Source organism: Tupaia chinensis, unplaced genomic scaffold (assembly GCF_000334495.1).
Source record: "Tupaia chinensis unplaced genomic scaffold, TupChi_1.0 Scaffold000197_1, whole genome shotgun sequence".
NCBI lineage: Eukaryota > Metazoa > Chordata > Mammalia > Scandentia > Tupaiidae > Tupaia > Tupaia belangeri.
In genome coordinates this window covers 6,130,383-6,154,360 of record NW_006159672.1, presented here as the reverse complement: position 1 = coordinate 6,154,360, position 23,978 = coordinate 6,130,383, and the positions used below count along the sequence as shown (strand labels likewise).

General features: G+C 44.8%; 1 protein-coding gene and 1 pseudogene across 3 annotated transcripts in view; both read right to left on the bottom strand.

Moving 5' to 3' along the window:
- Positions 1-7,610: 7,610 nt before the first annotated feature.
- Positions 7,611-23,978, bottom strand: part of LRRC27 (leucine rich repeat containing 27) — a 59,896-nt gene continuing 43,528 nt past the window's right edge. For 2 of the 3 annotated variants that reach the window (XM_006146933.3, XM_006146934.2), the window contains exons 10-12: positions 21,610-21,728; positions 17,960-18,086; positions 7,613-8,080 (exon numbers count right to left, since the gene is read on the bottom strand). In XM_006146933.3, coding sequence (XP_006146995.1) covers positions 7,934-8,080; positions 17,960-18,086; positions 21,610-21,728 — 393 coding nt within the window. In that variant the 3' untranslated portion in view covers positions 7,613-7,933. Of the gene's footprint in view, positions 8,081-17,959; positions 18,087-21,609; positions 21,729-23,978 lie in introns of all 3 variants that reach the window. The other variant, XM_014587243.1, reaches the window with a different exon arrangement.
- On the bottom strand, positions 18,465-18,921 carry LOC106734723 (60S ribosomal protein L26-like; annotated as a pseudogene).

Below are 23,978 nucleotides of genomic sequence, written 5' to 3'. Positions count from 1 at the left end.
GGGTTGATGCTCTACAGAGCAGGCATTTTGCTGGAGGGGGCCCACCTGTTGGGTGCCCTGAACAGACAGAGGTAAGACCTCATAGTCTGGGCAGTACAAATCTTCAGTTGGCAAAGGCTAATGTGGTATGGATGGGGTGCGGGTAGGATGAACAGGATGCCTTTGAGGAAGGGTGGCGTCCTGGCCCCTCCCAGGTGTCTGCAAGAGGAGCAGTTTGGGGTGAGTGAGGAACACAAGGAGGACTTGGAGGGAGAGAGAGAGAGATGAGCACCCTGTACAGGATTTGGTCACACCACAGTCTCCTTCCAGTCTTCTAGTCTTTTGGATCATGGGCATGCATGTATATGTCTGGAATGGCATGTTTCAGGCTGACAACTCCAGGAATTCAAGTCATGTGGGATCCAACTTTTCTGGAACAACACATTACTGCTGTGCCATGAGGCTAGCCCCCCCAAATTAATGTGTACGTTAATTCATTTTCCACAAACTTTCCGAAGAACCCTCATACACATAGCATGGTACTAGCCTCCAATAAAGACTAAGAGAAAAGTAGCGAAGGTACTTAGTGAGAATAGGACAGTGTGGAATGGGGGAGGTGAAGAGAAGAGGATAGAGAAAGATAGCAAGTGAACAATAGAGAGGTAGGACGTTAGTGAGAAACAGGGCTTATTAACTGTTGATGATGACATGTATAGTATTCTCAACTGGATTGGTCTGAGAAGTACTTCACGATGGGCAAAGTATTTTTACAAGCAAAATGAGAAATAGCGATTGACCGTTTTAAAAAATAATTAGAATAATAATAATACTGATTGGGGAAAACAGAAATATTGAATGTTGAAGCGGGGAGATTATTGTCTCTGTATTGACTGACATGCATGGCATTCCCTTTTGAAAAAGCAATGTAATACGCTGTAAAGTTATATGTAATCCAATGTAATATAAAGAAAATTATGATGATAAAAAAAAATTGGCAATCAAAAAAAAATAAACTCATACTTAAAAAAAAAAAAAAGACTAAGAGTCAGCTGCGATTACCACCACCATCACCACCACCACCATCAGCAGCATGGTTCTCTCTGGCTGGGTCTGCAGCGAGAACCCAGACTGCTTGGCTAGAAATTACTCTCAGAAGTCAATGACTGAAGACACAAAGTTCCCCGTGGAGAGGGAGAATGTGAATGGCCTATAGAAGAATAGTCCTGCAGTCTGCCGTTCCTCACAGAAAATCCCAGCCCTTATGTTTTGTGAAGCCCATCAAAGCAAGACAGGCCCAGCCATGGTGGCATGCTGCTAAGATACTAGAACATTGGGTCCCATCTACTGCCAGCCTGGGACCTCATGGGAGGCTCAGGTTCAATTCTTGGTTCAACTTAGAAGCTGGGCATGCTGGCAGACTTGGGAAGGCTGAGGCAGGAGAATCATGAGGTTGAGGCTGACCTGGGCAACATGGTGCAACCATCTTTAAAAGGACTGAGTGTGGCGGTGTGCATTTGTAGTCTCAACTGGGAGGCTGAGGCAAGAGGGCCTCAACAGTGAGACCTTGTCTTAAAATCAAAACCCAAACCAAGTCCCCTAGTAAACCACTGGTCCATGGGATGGGGGACCCTTGCCCCTGAGGTTCTTCAGGTGGGACGGTACCCATGGGGTCACAGGAACAGCATCTACTGTGGGGACAAGCCCATCACAAAAAGGCCCTGGCACCTGGCTCAGCACCTAGAAATAGCAGGCCCTCAGACACATGCGAGGAACACATGAAAGGAATGTTCAGGTGACAAGTCTTTTCTGACTGCTTTGTGCTACTTGAGCACAGGAGGAGGCCCAAGGAGAAAGAGGCAATTGAACCGAATTTCATGAAGCATGTTCCAGGGAGCATTCTGAGAAGCTGGACCCACTCCACTGTGGTAATCTCCAGAGTCTGGTCCTTGCCCATCCTGCTGCAGACCTTCTTACCACTTTGCATCATCAAAGCAATGAGAAATTCCTACCCACAGTACAGAAATCACCTTCAGGCCAGCCAGAGTGGTGCAGCAGTAAGACAACGCTCCATGACACTGAGGCCACACGGGGAGATTTGAGTTCTCATCCCAAGGTTTCTCTGTATCCACCAGGAGGGGGAGTAATAGTGGGGGTGGGGAGGAGAGTGCACACCTGTGTGTGCCTGTGGTTCCTGGCTAGCTGAGGCTGGGAATGGATTGCAGAATGAAGACCCTGCCTGGGATGTCTCTCTCTCAGTAAATAAAGTAAAAAAACAACAAAAAAAATCATCTCAACCCCCAGGGGGCTTCTTCAGTTTTCATTCTCCATAATTCACTAAATGCATTAGAAATCCTTTGTGTAGGTTTTTGTTTTGGTTTTTGGTTTTTGGGGTTATTTTGTTGTTTTGATAATAAAAAAAAATCTAACTTGACAGTCTTGTTAAATCTCACGCGAGAAAGAGGGCTTGTATTTGCTAAAAGTTTCATATTTCCCAATAAAACTACAAATATTCCTCAACTTATGAGATTATGTCCCAAGAAACCCATCGTAAGTTGAAAACATCGAAAGTAGGAATTGAATTTAATGCACCTAACCTATTGAACATCATGGCTAAGCCTACCTTAAGTGGGCTCAGAACACTTTTATTAGCTGGCGGTTGGGCAAAATCACCTAACACAAAGCCTATTTCACAATGAAGTGAATATCTCAAGTAATTTATTGAATATTGAAAGTGAAAAACAGAATGGTTGTGTAGGTATGCTTTCCACTGAATGCACATCATTTTTGCAACATTATAAAGGAAAAATATTGTTAAGCCAAACTATTGTAAGTCTGGATTGTCTGTAGCTTTTGTTACAGTACTAGCCTCCAATAAGGAGACAAGTCTTCTCTGACTGCTTTGTGCAACTTGAGCACAGTTGTGCTCTGGTTCCCCTTATCAGAAACTACCCCCATACCCACCCACACTCACTCCTTCAATGATACCAGGCTCCTCATTGAAAATTGAGTCCCCACCTGTTCAGAATGGCCTCAGGAAGCTCACACTTATGGGGACTGGGGAGTGGGAAGGTTGGAGAGAGCCCTTGGGCCTGAGGCCTAGGGCAGGGATTTATGCCCCAGGATTTGATTTGCCAGAGTTGCTTTCTCCCTGCTCCCTTCCACCTGGAAGGAATAGAGGCTGACGGTTTTGGGCTGGGGGCAATACTCTTCTAGTTAGCTCTGCTCCCCATGGGCTCCAGGCTGCTGGAGGCCCACCGTCAGCTCTTTTCAACCAGAAAATGTGCCTTTCTGTGCACTTGGGAAAATGCAGGCTTGCAACATCCAGCAACACCCAGCCCCAAGCCCAGTGAGACCCTGCTTGCTTCTGTGCTTGCTGCATCAGGCTCCTAGCACCAGGGAACAGTACACATACCTGAATCCTGCTCAGCCACTGGAGGCAGGGGAGCACAGAAGACCCTATTGCTTATAGGCCCCACCTCAGACAGACATAGCCCTGTTGCACTCTGCCAGCCACTACTGGCATGGCCTGTGCCTTCCCTAACCCAGCATGAGGGCTTTGCCCTCAGACCCCATCTGGTTCTCAGAGAGCCCCATCTGGCTATGTTCTTTCCAACAGGCAAGGCATCTGTGGGCCAAAGCGTGGGTCTGCCACCTGGACTCCACCTAAGCCCACATGTCCTAGGACCCGTGCCTGAACTCTGTACTTCATGTCTTTCTGAGACCTGTAGAGAGCTGAAGGGTGCTGCCTATGGGCAGTGGTGGGCTTGCCTCTCCTATACGGACATTTTTGACACAGGACTCTAAGGGAGTGAAGAACATGGAATATGAGCCAGGCTTCGCTGTTGGAGCATTGACATTGGTTTGTCAGCCTGAGTCGTCACCCTGCGGTGTGCACCTCATTGCTGTGACTCAGTATGGCAGCCCCCATGGGCAGGGGCAGCTGCTTCTCCTCTCCTACAGAGATCTTCTGCCTCTGCTTCCCCTGCAGTGGCTCTGTGTGCTCATGCACCCTGCCTTGAGATGCCACCTGCAGGGAAACACAGGTCACACCAGGCCAGGGCTATAGCACTGGGATCCTTGGGCTGGCAACTTCCATCAGCAGGTAAATCCTGCAGACACCTGCCTGAGATAGCAAAGCCTCTGGCTGAATCTTCCAACCACATTCAACATTTTCCAAGGATTAGCTCACTGCTGCTGGTTGTCAGACTCGCCCAGCTACAACCCACTGCCACTCCCAGACCATGCCCACTTGCCTGTAGCCCAGTCTAAGGACCCAGGAGGTGCCAGTGATCATAGCGAGGGCCTGCAGGCTCCACTTTGTTTTGGTGGATGTGGGGACAGTGAGTAGATGAAGGCAGCCTCTGGAAGAAGGCAGGCAGGTGACACGAGTCCACCTAGTGGCTCTCCCAGAGGACAAGTGCCTCATTCTCTCCCTGTGGCTATTCTGGCTGTCACCTCTGCTGGGAGGCCACTCCTTTTCTAACCCCCAAAGGAGATGCTACCTCTCCTTTCAGTAGCACTTTCTTCACAGAGCTCTTTGAATCCACAGGCCTTTTATTCTGCTTTGAAGTCATGCGCTGGGTTATGCCCAGAGCCCGTCAGGCCACACAGGGTGCGTGTCTTACTTTCAAAGATTTATCCAAAGAAAACTTCAAAAACAGCGATTCAGGATGGTTTTGAGGGAAGGATGGGCAAAGACTCCCTGTGAAATGAAAACAAAAGAGCTCAGGGGATCCTGATCCCCCAGTCAGGATCCCATTAGACGAGAATCAGACAAGGAGGCACCTTATGACAAACAGGAAATCCACAAGGAATAGTCACGCAGCCAATGATGTAACATCTGAATGGTCGGAAATACAGCAGTAGTAAGAGACTTTAATATCTCTCAGTCAGAGAGAGAGCACAGAGAAGGGCATGATGATAACAGAGAATCTAAAAGCATTATCAAGTAGATTTAATTGACATATTGACTCTATACTACAAACATGAAAATATACAGTAGGCCATAAAGAAAATCTCAACCCACTTTACTCCAATAAAAGAACAACAGAAACTTGAGCCAGTGGCATGGCACAGGGGTTCAGGCAGCTGGGTCCCACATGGTCAATGGTACAGCTCCAGTCCTGGACCCTGTGGTTTGAAAGACGTGGGCATGTGTACATGCATGCCCCAAAACCCAAGAGAATGGAGAAGGGATTGTTGCATGGCCATCCTTCCTGGGGGATGTTTTTTCACTTTCTCTCTCTCTCTCTGTACGTATGCGTGAGTGTGTGTGTGTGTGTGTGTGTGTGTGTAGTTGTGAGTGCCCTATAGCAAATTTTAAAGAAATGATGACTAAATTTGAGAAAAAACTAACCATTCAGAAACAATATTCTTCTCTTGAACAACTCAAAAGTCAGAAAAGAAATATAAACTAAATTGTAGGATAGCAATAAAATTTCAATGATATAGACCCAGCCATAGTGACACAGGCAGTGCAGTGTCAAACTGCAATGTAAGAAGCCTCATGGTGACCACGGTTTGAACACCCAGCCCAGTCTGCCTAAAACATGCCATGCACATGCATGAGTACCCAGGTTTGATGAGTTAGAGGACTGAAGAAATGAGACTGTGGTGTGATCAGGCCCTGAGGAAAGTGCCGCTCTCTCTCTTTCTCCTGCACACACACACATGTTGTGTCATGAATAAAGAAAACTTTTTAATAACAATAATATAGTGTATTTCTGCTAAATTACTACTCATAGGAATACTCATTAACTTCAATATACATGTTACAATCAAGAATGAATGAAGATAATTTAGGCATTTACTCAAGAAGTTTTTTAATGCAATAAAATAAACCTAAAGCAAGCATAAGGGAAGGGTGAGGAGAAAAAAGCAATGACTGAACATGTGATGGTGGACTTACTGTTGGTCCAGGAGCCTGTTCTTTGGAGAGCCAATCAATACGTAGATAAAGAAGTGGCTATGCTAAAGAAAAGGGGGAGGACTGAAGGATTATAGATTTTACATATTTCTTCTTTTCTGTATATGAGCTTACAAGTAATACATTTCAGGGCAAGCAGGTGGCGTGATGTTAAGGTGCTGAATCTCACATAGCCAAACTGTGTCGTTTGAGTCCTGGATCGGGTGGCTTAAAAATCATGTCATGTGTGCGTGGGTGTGTACCCAAAATCCAGAGAGAAGAATGTAATGGAGGAGAAGGGATGGATTGCAGTATGGCTGTTGCCCCAAGTGATGATTTTTCAAACCCCCTTTCCCCCAACTTCCCATCTCTCTCTGGCCAGCGCTTGTACTCTATAGCAAAAACAAAAATGTAATAAATTTTCCTGTAAGCACCAATTCTTCTCAAAGAAAGTAGAAAGAAGAAATCAGTGAAATAGAGAACATATACCTATAGCTAAACTCAATGAGGCCTAAAATTGTTTGGGAAGAGACTAAGAAAATTGATAAACCCATAACAAGAATAAGAAAAGAAAAGAAAGAGCAAGCGAGTGGGACCAGCAGGCGGTGTGATGGTTAAAGGCGCTGGACTCCCACATGGCCAACCATGATTTGAGTCCGGGACCTGGAGGCTTGCTTTCTCACTTACCCTCTCTCTCTCTCTCTGTGTGTGTGTGTGTGTCTCTCACTGGAAATATTAAAATAATAATAAAAAAGTTAAATAAATAATTTTTTTTTTAGGAAAAAGAGAACAAAGCATCAATGCAAAGAATGCAAAAGAGGGAACCAGCAGATGGTGTAACTGTACATCATCGGACTCCCACATGGCCAACTGCAGTTTGAGTCCTGGACTCAGTGTCCTGAAAATCATGCCAGGCATATATGCATGTGTGCCTAGGAAGAAAATGGAAGAGAAGGGATTGCAGCATAGCCATACCGCCTGGGGGGTGATTTCTCACTTTCCTCTCACTGTGTCTGTCTCTCTCTCTCTGGCAAATGCATGTGCCCTAAGGCAAAAACCTTGTTAAAAAAAAAGAGAGAGAGAGAGAAAGCAAAGAAAGAAAAGACGGAAGGAAGGAAGGAAAGAAGGAAAGAGACACTAATTACAGATCTTAGAGACATTGGGAAAAAAAGATATTATGAAGAATTTTATGCTAATACATTTTACAACTTGGATAAAATGGAAAAATTCACTGAAAAAGATATTGACCAAATCGACACAAAAAGAAATAGAAAGTCTAAATAGCCCTACATCTGCTAAATAAATGAAGAGTAAGCCTGTATTTAATATCCTATCAAACATTCAGTGCAAGCAACTAAACCACACAGAATCTGAATAGCCTAAGTAGAAAGAATGTTAAACAAAAAACTGATCTGTGACAGGAAAGTTTGGGGACACCTCCCACAGGGCAGCGGTATGACCTTAGTGTGCATGCTCAGTGGTCAGCCACCAGGAAGGGTAAGGCCAAATCAGAAAAACACCATCACTGGGGAGGAAATAAACGTTCTCCCAAAATCTCTTGTGGTTGTCACCCCTCCCTCTTGGCCAAAGATGCCATTGCTGGAGCTTCTGACTCAGCTGGAATCAGGTGAACTAACCTCCTCCACCAACACTAAAATAAACTAATGAAACCTGTAATTACATTTGTGACCAGAGCTGCAAAGGGATGGGGGACAGGAAGAGGGGCAGGCGCTATTTAAAACATCCAGTCAATTGAATTGGAGAAATATGTTGCTAGAAATGAGAACAGTGTGGCTTTCTTACAGTATTCTCTTTCTTTTAATGCAGCTTAAACTTTCTACAGCCTCAGAAAAGAAATACAGATTTATTTAAAAACAACAGGCAGTTTGTGAAATAAATCCTAAGAATAACATTGAATCCTAATACTCCCCCATCACCATACAAGAGAAGACGCCTGAGAAAGAAAGCAATGATGAGTGGGTTTTTCATGTCTGAAGATGTTTCGATCAGTACAGTCAATGCTTGTCATTAGTATTTGTAAACATTTTCTTAATATTTTGTGTTAAAAAATATATTTTGAGGCTGTGATGTTGGTGGGTGAAGCGAAAGGTTTCCAGTGACCGTTGTAAATGAATGTTCTTTGTTCAAGGTCATTCCCAATTTTAGTTTCATTACTTCATCCTGTAATGTTTTGGCCTTTTGGGAGAAAGAGAGGGAGAAAAGTTAGAAAGGTCGGCAAAACTTCAGATGTCACCGTATCTCTCGTTCAAACAGAATCCATGTGGAGCCCAGAGAATTTGGGCATAAGCAGAGTTGGCTCCCTTCCCCATGCAACTTACTCAGGCTACATCACAAGAGTGGCCCCCTTTGTGATGGGCCCCTTGCAGCCTGCTCCCAGCCAGCTTTCAAGCCTTCCCGCCCTGTGATAATATCAACTTCTTCAGGCACTTGCAAAGGACTCATCTTGGCCCTCATAGGCTCCATTCAGGTGAACCGTGCAGACAGTAGTCTGAATAAATGCCAGTGAGTGAGCGGATGAACAGGGAATCAGAAGATTGTCCTGCTGACAGAGTTAAGGCTAGTACCAGCCCCCAGGCAGGTGGCTGGCAAACACTCCCACAACTGTGACCCCACTTGAAACTCACAACTGCTTTGGGAGGCAGATGTAGACACGACTGCCACCCTTACCTCACGGAAACTGAGGTAAGCGTCAGGGGTTCCTAACTGGAAACAAACTGCTGACCCTGGAATCAGATGCATCCTCTCTTTCAAATCCCATGTTCCCCAGCCAATCTACTGACCAGAAAAAGGTGAAACTAAGGAGGAGGTGCCACAGCCCTCAAAGAGGAAAAGATTGCCAGAAGCCAAGGAGCAGGCTTCTTCCTGCCTCTGCCCAGTGGGCACTTAAGTCTGTAGTGCCGCAACCCCCATTCCCCCCAATGCTAAAGATGAGAGCCTTCATCCTCTCGGATCTCCTTCATTCTAGATTCCTGGGGCCACAAGCTGGGACCTCTACCTCTAGCCCAGCCCCCACTCCCTGAGACTCCCTCCTCTCCTAATATAGCTACATCACAATTGTGCATTAAATGACCATTCAGGGTTTCCATAATAATGATTGGGGAAATACCATTTGATACTTATCCAAATATAATCTTCATTTTGAGACTACATTTTGCTTATTATAGAAATCTACATTATTTTGTGAAATTAATAATTGCCTCTTTTTCAAAATTTTACTTTATCGTCTGCATGCCAGTCATTAAATCCTCCCAAACTATGAATCTCTCGATAGTCTTCTCTACTTGGTTACATCCTCAGGCTGATTTTTTTTCTCCCATATAGGAAAGCATGGGAGCCTTGATAGGTTCCATCTCACCAGCAGACAGCTTAGGAGAGCTCCTAGGACACTATTTTGGGTCAAATCCTTTTTGGGGGAATGCTTACCTCCCACTCTCATGGTCTACTCCTTTATTTTGGTAGAATGCATTCTATAGTAGCTTCCAGAGAAAGGTTAGGTAGGAAGTAACATTTTTGAGTCTGCATATCTGAAAATGTCTTTAACCTATGCTGACCCCTAACAACTTGGCAATGTGACTTAAGTAGAGAATTTCAGCAGATTCTGCTGGTGATGTTCCCTGGCTGTGACAAGTCCAATTCTACTCTTAGTTCCTAGTACCTATGAATGCCCACCACCTTTCCCTGGGATCTCATGGGATTTGCACCTGTCTGCCTGCCCTGGCTCAGTATGCTGAATCATGGTGTTGCACATGTGCTGGTGGGGATTTCAGTCTGGAAACACAGTCACTGTGAAAAAGTTTCTTGTATCTTCTTTCTTTCTTTGAGTTTATTTATTTATTTCTTCAGAGATTGAGAGAGAGAGAGAGAATGCACATATCCAGTGTGCTTAGGGAGGTCCAGGGATATGAACCCAGGGCCTTTTGTTCCATGTGGGTCCAATTTACCTTTCCACTATGCCACCACCTAGCCTATTTTATTTATAAATTTCTTCCCCAAGAACTTGAGGATCTCTTATTGGAACCTGTTAGTTTGATGTAAAACCCCTTGCAGTAATCCTCAAGTTTTTGCCTTTTTAAGAAAATCTTGTCTCTAATTTACATCTTTCCTTTTATTTTTGTTACATTTTGGGGGGATTTATTCAACTTCATATATCGATTGAAACCTTGTTTTCTTTTTAAAAAATTCTTAATAGAAAGTAGAGAGTGTGTGCGCATGCATGAGGGAGGGAAATAGAGAGACAGAGATAGGCAGATAGACAAAAGTACCCTCAACAGGGTCTTCTCATGCTGAATCCCTTTCCTCTGGCTCCCAGTTTGTCAAGATTTTAGGCACATGTGTGTATGCCTTCTGTGTTTCAGGGTGACTGGGCCAGGAATCCAAACTCAGTCAGCCATGTAGCTTCCAGCATTGTAGTTCAGTATGTCACAGAATGCACCACCCAGGCTGGACCTGATCTAAACATTAAAAAAAGACAATGTTGCCATGTTTCTAACTTCCAGTAGTTCATAGTTACCCAAGTGTTCAGTTTTTATAACAACATGCTATATTTTATGCTAACAGCATTTTCCATTATTGCTCAGAGAATTTTAATTCTAACTTGTAATTTTTTGATTTGTTTCTATTAATGTCTTCGTTTATCCAAAGCTCACTTTCCCAATTACCTTTAGGTCTTGCCTTCATATTGGAGCTTTCCTCAAAGGACAGAGGATCTTCAGTTCTCTAACTTGCACTCAAGAACGAAACCTTGTAATGAAGATTAGATCTAGATGTGATGGTGGTGGAGTTGCCAACTGGTCAGCTCAGGACTGAGTAGCTTGACTGGGGGATACCCATGTGGCTCTCATGTTGGTCAGCTGATCTCTCACTGGACGAGAGGATGTACCAGCTCCTTGCTGAAGAGCCAGTTTGGGCCTCCTAGTTGGTGCGTACACATTTCTTCCTCAGGGCTCAGAGAGGCAGCAAGTGGCTGCTGTCATCACATCTACAATGCCTGGTCATTTAATTTCTCTAGACATCATACTCCATGTCTCCTGCTGGGTAGGCTAGTGAAGGCAGAGGGCTGAGCAGGGACCTAGCTTGCTCTGGTATATACTTTCAAATGTCAATTCCTCTGTTTTTAGTTTTGAATTCCTGTGATTTTGTGGGAGCTCAGTGAATGAATTCTCTTACATCTTAATTGGCATTGCTCTCAGCAGGTCCTTGGCATTGCACCACTAGGCGGCTTTCTTCTTATAGAACAGCGCTGGCCTCTGTATGTAGTAGGTTACAGGGTGAGCTGCAGAACCAAAGGTCCAGATGACAGTGGCTGAAAACCAGGTGGAGTGCTTTCTCTGAGAGGACAGCTAGACAGGGACATGTGATTGCATTCTGGCCAGTATTAGAGACTTCTACTCTCCTACAGACTATCGGTTATTCTGTATCCATAGTCCATGGCTTACACCCCTGGCTTTGAGATGGCTGCCCCAGTTCCTGCAATCATGTTTGAATTCCAGCCAGGAGAGAAGAGGACAAAGCTCAGGTAGTTCACATGTATCTTCTGTTCACATCCTGTTGGCCAGAACACAGTTATGTGTCCCTGTGTTTCTGCAAAGGATGTGGGGAAACATGGGCTTTTGTGGAGTGGTTTTTGCCCAGCTAACACTTATGGCTCTATTAGGAAAGACCGCAGAGAAAGTCAACCTCTCTTATAAACAGCTCCTCTCTATTTTCTATCTAGAGGAGTTACTGGTTTTTCTCCCTTTTTGGTCATTTTGGTGGGGCTTCAGGGTGGAGTGAAGATTAACCAATGTATAAAGTGAGCCACATTTACCTTGAAGGGCCATGTCTGTTGGCTGGTTTGTTTTCAAAATTGTCTTTTCATGGGACCAGCAGTTAGCGTAATGGCTATGTCGCTGGACTCCCACGTAGTCGATCGCGGTTCGCGTCCCAGACCCAGTGGCTTAAAACTTACTCCGGGCGTGTGTGCATGCCCAAGATCCCGAGAAGAGAATGGAGAAGAAGGGATTGCGGCGTGGCCATCCCCCCTGGGGGGTGATTTCTCGCTTTCTATCTCTCTGTCTCTCTCTGTCTTTCTGGCGAGCACACGTGCCCTATAGCAAAAATCTCTCCAAAAAAAAAGAAAGAAAAAATTGTCTTTTCATCTGTTTGGGCTTGCTTCAGCTCCTTCACCTGATCATCCATCCTGGATTTCCAATCTAATGCAAGTCCTAGTTAATGGGTCTGACCTGCCTTCAGTTGCTCCTCCCCTACAACTCTATATTCACCTTCTCCCAATAGGTCAGCATCCCTGGCCCATGGAGGGAGGATGCACCAAGTGATCACATGCCATATGCTATGTATGGCACTGAGCAGGTGCTCTAAAGCAATGCCAGGTGGGGGAAAGGCAGCTGAACAAGACTAACTCTACTTCTAAGGGTTGGAGGCAAACATGTATCATTCTCTCTCCCCTGGATGTGCAAGTTGTGCAAACTGTGTCTCACCCAACTGTGGGCCCACCTCACCAAGGGGCCTCCACACTCTCCATGGGTCAGGATGGAGTGGTGCAGCCACAGGGCCAGGCTCCTCTCCAACACTGCTCCAGGGTTTACAGAAGCTTACATCTTGCCTGGGGATCCAAAACAGTCAGCTCTGGCTTGTGGAGGCAGAAGGAAAGACTGACTCTTCTGACGAAGCCCAAGACTTTACTGGCAGACAGATTTGAATGTTCTTGCCATGACTCTATGAGTAGATTCACTACCAAGTCTAAAGAACACAGAATTTTATTATTTTTTTAGTGGTCCTATGTAGACAGCATTAAAAAAGACTGTCACTGGAGCCTGCAGATAGCGTAACAGTTACAATGCTGGACTCCCATGTGGTCGATTGTAACTTGAGTCCAGGATCCAGTGGCTAGAAACTCACATTGGGTACATGTAGGCGCATGCCCAAGATCCTGGGAGAAGAATAGAGGAGAAGGGATTGCAGAGTGGTCATCCCCCCTGAAGGGTAACTTCCACTTTCCCTCTCACTATTTCCTCTTTCTTTCTTTCCACCCAGTGCTTGTACTCTAAGGCAAAAACCTCTCAAAAAAAAAAAAAAAAAAGACTGTCATTTGAAAGGGACTTGGTCTATAGGAAACCCAGAAAGCAAATTTCAGGAAACAAAAACCTACAATTAAAATTGCCTCCTAAAAATGAAGCCATCAGATGCACCACAACATCTGCAATGCCATTCTAGCCACTCTCAGGGAGCCCGTCACCTCCCACTTTAGAGTCCAGCGCTCCATGAAAGGGGCTTGGATAAAGGAGGAAGAAGATCCGAGTGGAGGAAAAGCCAACACACTTCTTCCAGGACAAGGTCGGTTGCCTCCCAACTGCATTCTTGGGAATTAAAAACCCTTCCTTCCTCCGGCTCTCTCAAGCCAGGATGTGGGGTGAAGGGAGCCAACAATGTGAAATGAGGAGCTGCAGCAGCGATTCCGGGTCACTGTGTGAGCATCTTCTTGCCCAGACAGGCTGGGACCCGCCCCTGTGCTCAGACACTGCTCCTGAGCCGTGCTGTCCGAGAGAAGCAAGGGTATTTATTTTCCAGCTTCTTTGGCAGGGGTTGCACATCACATTCCTCTCTGGATTTCAGCATTTGCTCTGAGCCAGACACTCAGCACGAACTCAGTGGGACTGACTTGAATATTTCATAAGAAACTTAATGTGGATTTTTTTTTTTTAAATCACAGATCAGAGGCAGATATTCAGAGAGTGAACTCTTGGTTTATGAGTCAGAGTGGTACTTGGAAACGGGTTTAGAGTGAGACAGACTTGGGTCCAACTCAAAGCGCCACCATTTACAGCATCACCTTGGGCTAGCCACAGCATCTTTGTCTCAATTTTCTGACCTGTGAAATGGGGATGTCACCAGCTTCCCCATAAAGCGCGTGTGAAAGTCAATGAAGAGCTGTACTTGGGCTGGGCTAGGCATTTGAGACCAACCACTGGAGTTTCCTTTTAAATCATTCTATTTTGGCCTAGTGACTGCCCCTCTTTGGGGTTAGCCAGGGCAGTTTGGGCTCCTGCTTTTGAGATAGAGTTACACAGGAGAACAGTGAGGACACAGAGCCAGCTTTCAGGTTTCGGCTTTCCAAATAGACCATTTGAAAACTAATAAACTTTTCATCTCACGCCAGAGTGTTACATTTGATAATCCTAAATAGACACTTCATTATCACCACACAGGATTTGCAGTTTAGATTAGGGTTCCCTTGGTGTTGTACAAGTGTATCATGATATATACCCACCATTATAGGATCATACAGAATACTGAACATCTGTGTTCTGCTTCTTCATCACCTTTCAACCCAGTCCCTGGCAACCACTGGCCCTTTTACTGTCTCTGTATTGATATTTTGGCTTTTCCATAAGGTCATAGAGTTGGAATCACACAATATATAGCCTTTTCGGAATGGCTTCTTTCATTGCTAATAATTCACTTATGGATCTTTCATGTCTTTCATGGCTCAATAGCTCATTTCCTTTAAGAGCTAAATAATATTCCATTGTTTGACTATACTACAGTTTATGCATTCACCTACTGAGGGATACCTTAGTTGCCTCTGAGTTCGGCAATTACAAATAAATTAGGATAAAGTTATATCTGTGTGCAGGTTGTTGTGTGGACGTAAGTGTTCAACTCCTCTGGGTGAACACCAAGGAGCACCACTACTGGAGCGTATGGTAAGAATATGATTAGTTTTATAAGAAACTGCCAAATAGTCTTCCAGTGTGGCTATAACATTTTTCATTATTTTAATTTGGATGTCCCTGATGACATGTGATACAGAACATTTTTTCATGTGCTTATTTTTTTTTTTTTGGAGAGATTTTCACTGTAGGGCACGTGCGCTCGCCAGACAGACAGAGAGAGACATAGAGACAGAAAGCGAGAAATCACCCCCCAGGGGGGATAGTCACGCCGCAATCCCTTCTCCTCCATTCTCCTCTCGGGATCTTGGGCACGCACGCACATGCGCCCGGCGTGAGTTTTAAGCCACCGGATCCGGGACGTGAACCGCGGTCGACTACGTGGGAGTCCAGCGACATAGCCATTACGGTAACTGCTGGTTCCCTCATGTGCTTATTTTTCATCTGTCTACCTTCTTTGGTTGAAGTGTCTATTCAGATCTTTGGTCCACTTTTTATTTGGGTTGTTTTTATTTTTTATTTTTTTGTTGACCTTTTAAGAGTTCTTTGTATATTTTAGATAATAATCCTTTATCAGATCTGTCTTTTGCAAGTATTTTCTCCCAGTCTGTGGCTTGTCTTCTCATCCTTTACAGTGCTTTTCACGGGGCAGATGTTTATTTTATTTGAATGAAGTTCGATTTATAATTTTTTCTTTCATGCATCATACATTCAGTGTGACATCTAAAATATCATCACCATACCCAGGTTTTCTTATATTTATCTTCTAAGCATTTTATAGTTTCACATTTCACATTTAAAGTTTTTCTCATTTTTATCTTCCAAGAGTTTTATAGTTTCATATTTTATATTTATGCTTGTGATACAGTTTGAGTTAATTTTTATGAAGAGTATAAATTTGGAGTCTAGATTATTTTTTGTTTGTTTTTTTTTTCCACTGTTCCAGCATGATGTGAAGAAAAGACTATTCTTTCTCCACTGAGTTGCCTTTGCTCCTTTGTCAAAGAGTTAACCATATTTATATGTGTCTACTTTGGGATCTCTATTCTATTTGTCTATTCTTCTGACAATACCATACCGTGTTATTGTAGCTTTACAGTGATCTTGAAGTTAGGATAGTATTAGTCCTATAACTCTGTTCTTCTCCTTTAAGATTGTTGGATATTCTGGGTCTTTCCCTTCTCTGTATAAACTTTAGAAACAGTTTGTTAATATCCACAAAATAACTTGCTATGATTTTAACTGGGACTGCATTGAATCTAAAGAGCCAGCTGGGAAGAACTGACATAACAATATTGAGTCTTCCTATTCATGAACATGGACTATCTGCCCATTTACTGAGTCTGTCGATTTCTTATAGCTAGGGTTTTATAGTTTTCCTCCTATAGATTTTGTACACATTTTGTTAGAATCATACTTTTACCATGTTTTGGGTGCTAATTTAAATGACATTTTTTAATCTCAAAATTGATTTATTGATTGCTAGTCTATAGGAAAGTGATTAATTTTTGTATATTAGTCTTATATTTAGTAACTTTTCTATAATGCTTGGTTCCAGGAATTTTCTTGGGTCAGTTCTTTGGAGTCTTCTATATAGATGATCATATCATCTAAGAACAAAGATGATTTTATTTCTTTCTTCTGAATCTATGTACCTTTTGTTTTCTTTTCTTGTCTCATTGTCTTAGCTTGGACTTCTAGTACACTATTGAAAGGGTGACAGGGGTGAGAGGGGACATTCTTACTTTGCTCCTATTTTAGTGGGAAAACATTTAGTTTCTCATCATTTAGTATACTAACTGTAGGTGTGAATAGATATTCTTTACCAAATGAGGAAGTTCCTCTCTACTCCTGGTTAACTCAGAGTTTTTATCAAGATGGGTACTGGACTTCCTCAAATACTTTTTTTTTTTTTTTTTGAGGGGTTTTTGCTACAGGACACGTGTGAGCACCAGAAAGAGATAGAAAGAGAGACAGAAAGCGAGAAATCACTCCCCGGGAGGATGGTCACACCACAATTCCTTCTCCTCCATTATCCTCTTGGGATCTTGGGCACACACGCACATATACCCAATATAAGTTTAAGCCACCAGGTCTGGCACTTGAACTATGGTCAACTACATGGAAGTTCAGCGACATAGCCATTACACCAACTGCAGATCCCATCTCTCAAATACTTTTAATGCATCTAATGAGGTAAATTATTTTTCTTCTTTAGCTTGTTAATGTGATAGATTACATTAATTGATTTTTGTTTTTGTTTGACCCAACCCAGCATACCTGAAATAAATCCTACTTGGTTGTCATGTATAATTATGTTTATACATTGCAGAATTTCATTGTAAATGTTGAGAATTTCTGAACCTATATTATGGAAGAGACTGATCTGGTTTTCCTTTCTTATAAATGTCTTTGTCAAGCAAGGATCCCACAGATATGTAGAGTGGACTGGCCTCTGGTTTCCATTATCAGGGTGCCACTAGTCCCATCAGATATTAAGTGCTGAGATGCTGGAGTCCTGTCAGGTCACCCAACACATCTGAAAGCTCACACCCCTGGCTGCAACCTTTCCTTATCATCTGACCAACTGCAATTTTGGAAATGTCTCATACTATAAGACACATCAAACACATTTCCATAGCTTTACGGAGTGCATGATATTCCAGTCCATTCTGTTATTAATAACAGAAAATACCTGAGCCTTGGTAATTTAAGAGAATAGAGATTTATTTGGCTCACAGTTTGGAAGTCCAAGGTCCAAGGGCTATACTTGGTGTGGGCTTTCTTGCTGGGGGGGTGTCCTGGGGCATCACAACAGGACACAGGAACCGGCATGTGTATGTTTCTCTGGTCTCATTTCCTCTTCTTACAAATCTACCCCCAACCATGGGAGCCCACTCTAATGACCTCAGTCCTAATCTCTTTCCCAAAGCCTCATCTTTCAACACCACAGTCAGATTAAATTTTCACTCTCTTAATCTTTTTTGCAATCAAATCTCAACATATGAATTTTTGGGGGAACACTTTCAAATCACAGAATCTGCTCTGAAAAAGCATAGCAAGTTTCCTTGGATTTTTAATAAAATAATTTTTTTAAAGGATTTTGCCACAAGGCGTCTGCGCTCACTAGAGAGAGAGAGAAGCAGTGAGAGAGAAAGTGAGAAATCACTCCCCACCCCCCGGGGAGTGGCCACACCCCAATCCACAATCCATTCTCCTCCATTCTCCTCCTGGGATTTTGGGCATGCACACACACAGCTGGGGTAATTTTCAAGCCGCCCGGACTTGAACCATGGTCAGCTATGTGAGAGTCTAATGCCATAATCATTATAACACCTGCTGGCTCCAATAAAACAATTTTCTTAAACAGCTGAAAAATACTTGCAATTTCCAAATCCTGAACAGCCTTCCTCATTTCCTCCAGTGGTGCTGTCCCTCCAAACCTTTTTCTTCCATGCATTTGCTGTATGTGTTGTTTTATCTTCTCTTGTAAATTCCTCTCTCGGAAGGCACTGAGAAAACAAAGAGCAATATGGAAAATTATTTTACACTTTGAATCCAGTCCTACTAATTCTGATTCTAGTCAGGGAATAGGATTTTTTTTCCCCCCAGATCAAGCTGTGGTCCTGAGGCTCCCATGTGGCTATGACATGGTGACCCTGTGCTTTGCTAGCCACCAGTTCATTCTGCAGACACCAACTCTTGGGGCCTGGGCTCCCTCTCTTCAGTAGTTTAAATGCTGCTAGAACACACATGAGACTTTAAAAATGTCAGCTTCACTTAAGATGTTCCACCTTCAAGACCCTGCACCAATGCTCCATGAAGGAAAACAGTGAGACTCTGTTTTCTTCTTTTTTTTCCATTTTAGCAGTTTTTCATAAGAATGGTATATAAGATTATTTTACTCCTGCATCTTCTCAATTGTTTCCTCCTTATATTTGCCCTTTTCCTCTCCTACGTGGCGAGGCTTGGCTTTCTGTTCAAGGATCTTTTTGCGGTCTTTGTCCAGCTTCAGTCTAGTGGTAACCACTTTGCTGGGGTGAATCCCGACATGGACCGTTGTGCCATTAGCCTTTTCCTGCTGCACCCACTCAAGGCAGATGACATATTTCTTCCTGAAAACTTGGACCACTTTGCCAGTTTGCTGACCTTTATAATGTCCTCGCACAACCTGAACTTCATCGTCCTTTCAGATGGGCATAGATCGGACGTTGTACTTCCGCCTCAGCTCTTTGGAAAGGGGGGAAGACATAACCTTCCTTCAGATGTGGGAAGATGCATTGAAATGCCGTTTATGGTTCTTGCTTCGGTCAGAAGTCACGAAAGGATTGAACTTCATTTTGGCCGCTGCCACTCTGGCGATGGCCCCGAAAGAGCACGGCTCTGTTTTCATCTGAATTATAGTAGCCTTCCTTAGCTGTGGTTTCACTTTATGTGGTTTTAGTGCCCACAGTCAACTGAGGTCTGAAAATATTAAATTAAAAATTCTGGAAATAAATAATTTCTAAATTTTGGATGGCATGCCATTGTGGATAGCATGATGAAATCTTGTATCATCCCACTTCATTCCTTCTTCATCACAAGAAGGGCGAGTACCTTCCAGGGTATTTTGGGAAAGATAATGAGACCATATTCTGTAACTCTTATTACAGTATATTGTAATAATTATTCTATCTTATTTTTAGTTGTTATTCATCTTTTACTGTTCCTATTTTATAAATTAAACTTTACCAAAAGTATGTATGTATAGGAAGAGCACAGTATATATAGGGTCAGTGCTATGTGCAGTTTCAGACATCCATGCACCCCTCGTGGATAAGATGGGACTACTGTGTGCAGTTTTACTGCATACTTAGAGGAACAGAAAATTGCATTAAATTACAATTTTAAATACTTTCTCTGTTAGCGTTGGGGCTTAGAGCTTTACGACTGATATTCATTGATTTTTAAATACAGCAACTTAGAATGATAGACTAGACCTGAATACTACGGCATCATGGAGAGGGGTGGCTGCCTCTTTTGGCTGAGTCTAAGCATGGAACCCCAGGGTGTAGCAGGCCACACATGAACACAAATGGCACATGCTTCTCCTTGGCTCCCTGAAGCAGGGTTTCTGTCAGTTTTGTTTACTTGTCAGAATAACTACGGAAAAGGAAGCATTAACAACCTCTCAAATCCTGTAGAATACAGACCCCAAGTTAGAAATGACTGTCTCAGCATCTCAGACCCCCTTCTTAATTGTGTCCAGGGTGATGAGGGGTTAGTGGGTCACTATGGTCTGCTGTGGACTTTTTAAAGGTTAATGACAGCAACTTAGACTCCGTGGAGGATATAAAAGAATATTTGAATGCTATTAGTTTTAGTCCAAACCATTTCTCCATGGCTGGAAAGTTAATCCAACCTGAATGACCTTCAAGATTCTTCCCAAACATTCTAGGCATCTGTGAGAGGGGAATTTTCCCAAACAGGACATTGAACTTTGCAGCCCACATCTCACACCACAGTGACCTTCCTCCAGGTCTCTCAATTTGTACATGGGCTCCAGGGGACATGACACAGACTGAGCAGTGGACCACATGCAGGCTGTGCAGACCAAGCAGTGAGGTCAGGCTGGCCAGGCCTGGCGTCTCCAAGATACAAGCTACCTTCTTCCCTTCTACTCTGGCTCTGAGGCCCTCTATTGCATGCTGTTGGCCACAGCCCACAGCAGGCCTGGGCATGGGTCAGAAAGGTGGTGCTGGTATCTCAGGGCCTTCTAGTGGTGTCCCGGGCCACCCTGGGGCTGCCCAACATGCCTGGGAAGTGCATGGAGGTACGCAGAGTGTGAACGACCTCGGCAAGAAGGCACACGCACACTGAGGCTCAGTCGTGGGTTGCTCGTCAATACAGACCACGACCCCCGAGGAGCTGAGAGGACAGGGGGCTCAGTGCTTACTCCCAGGTGCAAAGGCTAAACCAGTGAGGGGCTGAGAAAGCAAGATACTGAACTTGTGAGCAAAGGAAAACTAAAGAAATTGCTATCGATGAGGTGAAAGGGTTAATATCCCAGGACCCCAGAGCAGCTGTGCTGTCCCCCTTTACAACTGAGCCCCTCTCTTCACCTTGACACCCACGAGGGATCCAGCTTCCATCTTTGTACCCCCGATTCAGGTGCAATGGGGCACACCCTGCTCTGAGGACTCTCCCTGCAGCCTGTCACACCCTCAGGCCTTCCTAAGCCCCATTTGCTCTACCCATCCTACATCACTGAACTAACAGTGCAGCTGTGGGCTCCTCCTGCTCCCCTTGTGTTGGTCCCAGGTTGGCACCACACTTCCCCTGCTCTCCTGAGCTCTGGCTCTCGTGTGGCCCGTCGAGGATCCCAGAAGGACCAGACGACTAACTGTGCCACTCTCAGGGGTGACACCTATGCCTATTTAGCAGGTTGGCCATCACCTGGCCAGACACTGAAATCCTAAAGCATCTCAGTGTCAGTGAGGCAGCCTTCTAAATGTCACGTGACGTCCCAGCAGTCACTCTCTGGGCGGGGCTTCCTTCAGCTGACCAACATGCAACTTGGCCTCCCCTCAGCCCCTCTAGTCTCTCCTGTGGTTCGGACACAGGAGTGCCCCCTGGCTGTCCAGGCTCATTAACCTTCGCCCTGCATCCATCAAGGAAAGGCCTCAACATGCAGCCCTGAGTGTCAGGTCTGAAAAAGAGGGGCTGGATGGAACGAGATGAAAGATGTGAGAGAGGGCAGGAAGAGGCAGGACGGGCAGGGCAGCAGCTCGGGAGGGCAGACCTCGAGCTCCTGCCCATGCCTCAGCACTGCCCACTGCAGGTGATGTTCTTGGCACTGGTGGTAAGCTGACCATGACTGATTATAGGAGATCCCTGAGGTCCAGAACTGTGTCTTTCACACTCACCTTTCTATTCCTAGAGCCCACCACAAGCCTGGACATCCAGGGGGCGCTAAGCACCTGCTCATGGAGGCACGAAAGCATCGCCAGCAGGTGGCTGAGCCCAGGAAGGGCCAAATCACAATCGGTTACCAACCTTATTTCTTTACTTGATGGTGATGATTTTTCTTTGTTTTGTTTCAATTTTCCGGACGAATTCATTGGTATTTTCCCATTATCTATCAGATCGGTGGCAAAGGGAATCTTTGATGCCACCTAGGAAAATGCAACAATGTTTTTAGGAATCCAAGAAAATACTGCTTTTAATAAAAATGAATCTGTCAGATACATTAGACTTATTCTTTGGCCATGAAGAAGTCAGTAAATGGCTGTCTAGAGATGGTAACTGTCTGTGTGTGGGTGTCTGTGTGTGTCTGTGTATGTCTGCATGTTTGTGTGTGTGTGTCTGTCTCTGGTATATTTATATGTCTGTGTGTGGGTGTCTGTGTGTGGGTGTCTGTGTGTGTCTGTGTATGTCTGCATGTTTGTGTGTGTCTGTCTGTCTCTGGTATATTTATATGTCTGTGTGTGGGTGTCTGTGTGTGGGTGTCTGTGTGTGTCTGTCTGTCTCTGGCATATTTATGTGTCTGTGTGTGGGTGTCTGTGTGTGTATGTCTGTCTCTGGTACATCTGTGTGTCTGTGTGTGTAACTGTCTGTGTGTGCATGATCTTCCTGCCTCAACCTCCGGAGTAGCTGGGGCCACAGGCATGTGCTACCACACCCTGCTCTTTGAGACTGAGCCTGTGATCCTCCTGCCTCAGCTTCCTGAGCAGCTAGGACTACAGGCACACACACAGCCATGCCGGGCTTTTCAGGGTGGGCTGGGAACAGACCCCAGGCCTCCCATTGGCCTCAGCCTGCCAAGCAGCAACGTCAAGGGCCCCTACCGCATCTGGGCACAGAGGTGGACATTCTTCCTGTGGTCATCCTCCTGTAGCCCTGTCTGACTCCTACTCCCACCTAAGATCTCAGTTTGGACATCTCTGTGGAGGCCTCCCTGACAGCACAGGCTGGGGTGGGAGAAGGCTGCTGTGGCTGACCCAGGTGACCCCACTTGAAATTCTGTCAGCATGACAGATGTAAAATACACTAAAATGAACTGTCTTTTAGACAGACATAGCCATATCTTAAAAATCACCATTTCCAACCAATATACAAGCACAAATAAAAAAATGAGGGGCAGTTGGTGGAATGTTGGTTAGGGTGTCTGAATCCCTCATGACTAACTGTGTGGTTCAAGTCCCAGACCCGGAGGCTTGAAAGACCCTCCAGGTGCTTGTGTGTATGCATGTCCCAAATTCTAAAAGAAGGAAAAATGGAGATGGGATGGCAGTCCCGAGGGGGTATTTTCTCACTTTCTCTCTCTCCCAGTCTGGCCAGCACAAGTGCCTCTTGGCAAATTTAAAAAAATAAAGTGAAAACAATGTATCAAGTCTTGCAGCTAGAAAACCTGTGTTGTCAAGTTCATTGGTCTTGGATCAATGGCATAAATGCATTGGCACAAATAAACTAGAGACACACGAAAAGTATGTTGGCGCTGTCTTTTTCTCTGACAGATGACTGCAGTTCTGACTGTAGCTGCCACATGCATAGAGTTAGACCATCGTGACCCACTTATTAGCCCCACACTCCCTCAAACCTAGCAACGGCTTTCACATGGATCCCATGAGCTTTGGCGCCAAAGAAACTAGACAGTAGGTCAGAAACATGTCAACCGCCCACTGCTATTTTCCAGTTGATTTTTTTTTTGAGAGAGAGAGATTTCTGGTATAGAGCATTTGTGTTCACTGGACAGAAAGAGACAGAGACAGAAAACGAGAAATCATCCCCTCAGGGGGATGGCCACACCACAATCCTTTCTCCTCCATTCTCCTCTCGGGGTCTTGGACACACCACATACACATACATACACACACACACAACACACACACACACACACACACACACTGGCATTAGTTTTTAAACTGCAGGATCCAGAACTCAAACCAAGGTCCACTACGTGAAAGTCCAGTGATGTAACCATTAGGCCATCTGTTGGTCCCTCCCAGTTACTCTTGGAGGATACTTTCTAACCCTTTCCACTGGGCTGTGCTGAGGCCTCAGGCCCATGTGCACAGATTTCACTGGGCTGGGCTGGCAGGATGTGGCGAGGGGACTCGGTGAACATGCAGGTGCCCAGCCAAGGAGCAGAGGACAACAAGCTTTCTGCAAGAACAGACCCTTTGGGCTCCCGCCCCCCCAGCGCAGCCTCGTGCAGGGAACGGCCTGGCCGGCCCCCCCACACTCAGGGGGGGCGGCACGCGGTCGGGGGCTCACGCCCCCCAGCGCAGCCAAGCACCTCTCCCTGCCCCTCCCTGCCTCTCTGGCGCGGGATGGCCCGGAGGCCGAAAACAAGGTTGAAGAACTTGCAACTTAAGAAGATGATAGCTACCAGCCCTGCATTACCTCAGGGGAAAACAAGAACT